This window comes from Etheostoma spectabile, chromosome 16, assembly GCF_008692095.1.
Source record: "Etheostoma spectabile isolate EspeVRDwgs_2016 chromosome 16, UIUC_Espe_1.0, whole genome shotgun sequence".
Taxonomy (NCBI): Eukaryota; Metazoa; Chordata; class Actinopteri; order Perciformes; family Percidae; genus Etheostoma; species Etheostoma spectabile.
In genome coordinates this window covers 5,844,109-5,850,658 of record NC_045748.1, presented here as the reverse complement: position 1 = coordinate 5,850,658, position 6,550 = coordinate 5,844,109, and the positions used below count along the sequence as shown (strand labels likewise).

General features: G+C 45.1%; 1 protein-coding gene across 1 annotated transcript in view; it reads left to right on the top strand.

The window, feature by feature from the left end:
- LOC116704240 (chondroitin sulfate proteoglycan 4) overlaps positions 1 to 4,948 on the top strand; it is a 31,256-nt gene extending 26,308 nt beyond the window's left edge. Inside the window, exons 18-22 of the mRNA XM_032539542.1 lie at positions 142 to 313; positions 492 to 867; positions 1,213 to 1,365; positions 1,792 to 2,373; positions 2,962 to 4,948. Coding sequence (XP_032395433.1) covers positions 142 to 313; positions 492 to 867; positions 1,213 to 1,365; positions 1,792 to 2,373; positions 2,962 to 4,059 — 2,381 coding nt within the window. The 3' untranslated portion in view covers positions 4,060 to 4,948. The remainder of the gene's footprint in view (positions 1 to 141; positions 314 to 491; positions 868 to 1,212; positions 1,366 to 1,791; positions 2,374 to 2,961) is intronic.
- Positions 4,949 to 6,550: the final 1,602 nt, after the last annotated feature.

Sequence of the window (6,550 nt, the reverse complement as noted above, 5' to 3'; positions counted from 1 at the left end):
CCCTAAATGCATTGAAGCAACTGCCATGTGATTGGTTGATTAGATAATTGCATTAATGCGAAATTGAACAGGTGTTCCTAATAATCCTTTAGGTGAGTGTATATGATGGGGCCAACTGAGGTGTCTGTATGTGTCATTCAGGTGCTGTGGTGGCCGAGGGAGGCAGGGTGACGATTGACAGGTCAAAACTTGATGCCTCCAATCTCCTTGGGAAGGTTCCAGAACCCCAACGGAAATCCTACCAAGTCCTGTACCGTGTGATTTCCCTGCCGCACCACGGGGCTCTGTCTATACGGGGACATAACCTCACCAGGTGCCTGGCTTCTGAACACTAAACTCAAAATGATACCAAATCCAAGGCACTGACACATCATTTTAACACAATAACACTTCAGGGGAACCTGCCCACCAAACAAGACAACCTTGGAAATAAGAAGTAAATAATACATACAAATAATAATACAGATTTTTTTATATTTGTCTTTTCACAGGAACCAACCTGATTTCTCCCAGGTCACCCTAAACAAGTACGGCATCACATACCTCCACGATGACTCTGAGACGACGAGCGACAGCTTCACTTTCCGGGCCTGGGTGGCGCCTTTCGATCTCTCCTCCTCTTCCTCTTCCCCTTCCTTTTCCTCCGATTCCTCCTCCTTTTCCCATCTCTATTCAGCCTTTTCATCCTCCCCTTCACCATTAGATGTGGTTTCTCCACGGGGTGCCAAGGACAGGCCGGCGGTGACGGAGACGTTCAGCATCACGGTGACACCGGTCAACGACCAGCCGCCACTCATCAGGAGCAGAGCGCGGAGTATGAAGGTGGTAGTCGGAGAGAGAGTCGTACTAGGACCAGACAACCTGCAGGTGGGCCAGTAATAAGAGAGCACGGGAAGCTGCAGTTCAGGCCCGCGCAATTATGGTTTAAAATGTTTTGTATAATCAGTATTGACATTATGATTTTCACAGTTATTTAACAACAACAAGGAAATTTGACATGATACTCTACGCAAAGTGCTATTTCAAGTGTATACTCAATTAAGTGTATCTTAAATAATAGAAGCCTTTACTTATTCATAGTGGTGTAAGAAGATCCTCAGTATTCCTTGTTTTGAGATCTGCAGGAACAATATTTGAACATGAATGTTTTTCTTTGGGTGAACGTTACTTTTTAGTCTTATAAAATGCAACCCTTTCAATCTACATGTCCAGGTTGAGGATCATGACACCCCTCCAGAGGAGCTGCACTACCTCGTGATCAGTAAGCCCAACAACGGCTACCTGACGCTAGGGGAAAGACCGGAGCCGGTGACCTCCTTCACCCAGTACGACGTTAACCACGGCCGGCTGCACTTCATACAGCAGGTGAATTGTTTTTTTGGGTTGTCCATTTGAAGCCCATATGTATGTAATTATATAATTGTGTAACAGCATCTGATAGCATAATTGTTTGCTTGTAGAAAAAAGAGCATTGATGCCATTAAGGGTTGCCAAAGACAGAAAGGTAAAAATCCAGCAAATCCGGGGGATGGTTTAAATAAATGCCAATACACCAGAGCACGTTTTTCTCCCATCCTGTAATGCTGTGTGGACTAGCCAGACCCTCCAGTGCGCTGTGTTAACTAAGTTCGCCCTAACCTTAAATCCTAGTCTTTAGGTTTTTTTCATTTACTTACCGTGACGCTCAGATAGCCATTGACTTCCATTCTTTATGTTGAAGTCTGTTAGTGTGCTATTAAAGTTTTTGTGGGTCTTTTCTTTTATCCTTCCTTACTGTGTTCCCTCTGTCAGGGAGAGCCGTCAACGGGTGTTTTCTACTTTAACGTAACCGACGGTCATCATCGTCCGCTCTACAAACTGTTTAGTTTGGAGGTGGTGAAGCCCTCTGTCTCCATGGTTAACAACACTGGCTTGTCACTGGTTCAAGGCAGGACCGCTGTGATCCTGACAACCAACCGGTTTGCAGCTCAAACCAACAGCCTCACGCAGGCCCTCATCACCTACACGGTCACAACGCACCCTCGCCACGGGCGCATTGCTATCAACGACCAGGAAGTCACAACCTTCTGCCATGAGGACCTGCAGTTTGGCCGCGTGGTCTATCACATGACTGATTTCAGCGAATCCGAGGACAGCTTCCAAGTCTCAGTTTCAGCCTCGTCCCCAGGTGTGGCCTACGAAAATGTAACAGCGCAGACAGTGAATGTAACTGTGCGCCCTCTGGTCTACCTGAGGGAGCCAGTCAGAGTGCCCAGTGGCATTGCGGTGAAACTGGGGAAAGCCATGATCGACGCCTCTGAGCTGGCGAGAATCAGCCGAGCCGACCCGGTCTTTGAGGTTCTGTCTCCACCAAAACATGGAAAACTAGTCAAGGTAAAGCTGTTTATTGTATGCTTATGATAAAGTTTAACCAAACATGCTATACTGAGTATGGATGCAATCAATAATCAAATAGTAAGAAGAAGTCTATATCCGCAACTTTCCACTTTCGGGATTGCTCTGTTGCCGCCGGCAATGAATACTCATTTCGGCCGGTTGTCCGTCACCTTCCGCTTTCTTTGTGTTAGAATTTTAAAGTCCAGTCGATTTATTAGGACTGCTCCTCAGATCTCTGCAGGGTAAATCCAGACAGCTAACTACACTATCTGTCCAAACTAAGTTTTCTGTTGCACGACTAAAACAACTTTTGAACGTTCCACCAAAACAAGTTCCTTCCCGAGGCTATTTTGCAGCGGAGCCGTGGCTCTGTCCGGTGCTTAGCGTCGCCCATGACAATTTTGATTGGTTTAAAGAAATGCTAATAAACCAGAGCATGTTTTTTTTCCCATCCTGGAATGCTGTGTGGACTAGCCAGACCCTCCTCCGCAGCGCTGTTGAGGAAGGTCTGGCAAAGCGAGACTACTAGTAACCTAATCATCTAATTTCAGTTCACTCTCTCTTCTGCTGTGTCTGTGTATACAGATGACCTATGACCCTAACCGAGCATCACAAGTCCTGACGTCATTTACGTTCAGAGATGTGGTGCAAGGCCGCGTCGCCATCGAGGAGACTCTCAGTGATGGTGACAACCAGCTGCATGACAACAAATCAGCACTCGCAACAGCTCGAGGCCACGCCCCCGCCACACCTCTTAATGATTCTTTCACCTTCCTGCTGAAGGCTGGAAACGTCCAACCAGCGAAGGGTGAGCTTCACTTCACCATCTTTCCCCACCACCAGATGCGTCATGGTCCAAGCAGTTTAAATACAGAGGGTGCAAGTTGGGAACGCATGACAACCCGTCTTCCGACACATAATAAGACTACTACCGGAAGAGGAGGTGGGCGAGGGGGTTCCACGACGCTCAGCAAGGTCGGGGATGGTTTGCCCCCCCACATGTTGTCACATAAGAACCACAACAGGACTCAGCACAAGTTGAGGCCTCACACCCGCTGGGGGAACCACACACGCAGTGGGAGTCATGGTGGAAGATCAGGGAGTGGTGCAGAGGGAGCAGGGAGTCATAGTCATGCCCCACAACCCCACACTCCGTCTGTCTCAGACAAGCACGGCCCAGCGGTCCCTCCTGACATACACCCGATCCACGTTGAGGTTCTCCCTCGCCCCGCCTCCAACCCTCTTCACATTATCCTGCCACTGCTGGCCTGTTTGTTCCTCATCATAATCCTCATTATTCTGATCCTGGTGTTCCGCCGCCGCAAGGAGAAACAGGCGCGGCTGCGGCTCCTCCAGCAACTCGCCGCAGTGGCGTTACCCACCGAGGACAGCCCTTACCTGGGCAGGGCGGAGCGCAGCGTGGCTATGCCCTCCGTGGTGGTCACCCCGCTAGGTCCTGTAAGCTGCCCTTCCTCACCCAGGGTACTCCCCAGGAGTCCCAGAAGGAGTCTGGCCCCTGGGATGACCTTCTGGGGGCCATTTGAAGCTGATGGAGCAGATGGTGATGGGAATATTAGTGGTGATAACAATAATGAAAGACATAACATAACAGCAGGTTTCAAGCACTCTCTGAGATCTATGTCCCTTACTCCGACTCTTAAAGACAACCAGTACTGGGTTTGATGGAAGTAATCCAAAGGAAAACTGTGCCTTAGAGGTGTATTTTTTTAGTTTAAGTGTATAAGTAGCATGCACATACTCTCCAGGGGACATCTGTAGTCATCTCAGGCACATCTGACCTGCTATAAACTAAAAAGAGGAAAAAAGTATGGACATTTGTTGAAGAAATTGTTCCTTTTTGTAGGAAGTGCATAATGGCCATTATATTTAAGTCATTTCACTGAACTAACTTGAACCAAACATATTTGTTGGAGTAACTATGTACTGAAAACGTTACCCAGCTACCTAGGAGGAGTGAGGAGGTATGACATAAGCACCATTGGTTTCCTTGTACAAAGATCGTAACAAACAGCCTGACGGATTCCTCAAAACACTGGTTTTAACTTCTATAGCTGTGATGAATATAGTAATATAATTTTGGAACTGTGGCTGAACGAGGAAGTGAAACATAGACTGACGTGATGTGCATTTACTTTACAAGATTAAATCTAGCCGAATTCAAAGTTAGCTCGAAAGTGGTAGTGTAGTGTAACTGTTAATGACACACCTCACCCACAATAATGTATAGTAGATGTGTTATTTCTCTAAAGCTATGTACTACATGTGAGGTGTTAGATCACACTGCCACTTTGTAAATGTGACTAAAGGCACTGTAAGCTTCCAAGGCCATGCATGCAAACTATTGTTTTTAACATTTCCCCCTCTTTATCTGCTCTGCACACGTTTCTGATTTTGTTACAGTTCAAGGCAGTTAACAATTCCTAGTGAGACATAGGTAACTTTCTCAATTCTTGATTGACTTATTTTTGTCAACTGTGACCCCTTATATGCCAGCCTCTGTTTGCCATGCACTGTGAAAGATTTCATTTTAATAAAAGAAATGTCTTAAACACTTCTAAGTGTGTTAATCTCAAACATGAGTGCAATCATCAGTCAGTGGAATACATCTGAAAGATGAAGACATGAAAGGGGGGAGAGAGGGGGAATGACATGCAGCAAAGGAGGAGTACTACCGTATATGTGCTCTACCAACTGAGCTAACCCGGCCACGGGGATTCACATTTTAAAAGCTGAGAGCTTGAACTTTGAACTTGACAATTGTGTGACAATTACATAACCCCCTTTAGGTTTTATGTAACTTGTAAAAGTAGGCCTCGGCCCGTTCACTAATCAAAAACAAAAAAAAGGCTTTTGAGGCATTAGCCTACATGTACTAGAAATACATGTTTATTTTTTGTGATCTAATTTTTTTTTTTAATTAACAGATACAAACAGTACACTGAGACATGGACTGAGACATCCCAGAACCAAAACACAGAGAGGAAAGCTGGGAGGGAGGGAGACAAAACAACACATAAAGACATACAGACAGACACAAGACAGGGGACCAATCACACGGGCAGGTTGAGGTAAAGGCTGTAGCCATTACTTATTTTAAGTCAGCACATCACACATTTTTCCAGATGTACTAGTGACGCATACATGGGCCGCAAGACAATTTGTGTCTCTGTTAATGTTTCAAATCACCCCATGACCTGCCTGACCAACAGGTAATCCTATTGTGATACTTCTAGCTTTGTTTTTTTTTTGTATGAATTGGAAGAAATTATCTTAAAAAGCCTAATCTTTAGAATATCTTCATGGATTAAATTGTATTGGCTCGGAATATCAGAGAATTTGAAATGATTAGAAGGACCCAGTACAGAAGAAAACGGAGGAGGGGAGAAAGGAGCATGTCTAAATAATGAAGAGGCTGCGACTGCAGTAACCTGACCTGCAGTCGGTGAACTCTGGTGTCAGATATCAGCGACTGGGCTGCTGCTGCCTCCACAGGAGAAACTAGAGATAACACGCTTCTCTTTGGGAAAGCTTTGCATGGAAAACACATACTGAATACATATTTGTTTTCATACTAGGCTAACCTTATTGGAAATAGGAAGATATGATGGATTCGGTGTCTTGTTTAAAAAGAAAAGAAGAAGTAACATTAAGGACATGGGCTCTAATCTGACTTTGAATCTGACTTCTGAATCGTAAATAGCATTGGAGTGACCACACAATAAGATAACCGAAACATGACATATTCGTTAAAACACAATGACAGACACAGAAGGGGTCAAGAGGAACTATAAGTTATATTGAAGGACAACAGTCAACAATACAGATAAATGATTGAAATAAATTCTGCTTTTATTTATCTACTGAAATGCTGTTCGGATGTGTTACATTACAAGTGTTAAGAAACAGTTTCATCGTAGTGGATTACATGTTTGGGAAGAACACTGTTAGCAACCTGGCTGGTGGTGTATCCTATTATAAACTGTGTGGAGTAAAATCCCCGGAGAGGAATAAGTCACGCAAGACGTTACATTTACCAGAATAACTCTATACGAGTGGAACATTTACAGCACTAAATAGTGCAAGCCAGGGATCTTCAACAGGGGGTCCGGGGCCCCTTAGAGGGTCCTTGGAGTCAGTGCAGGGGAGCCTTCAA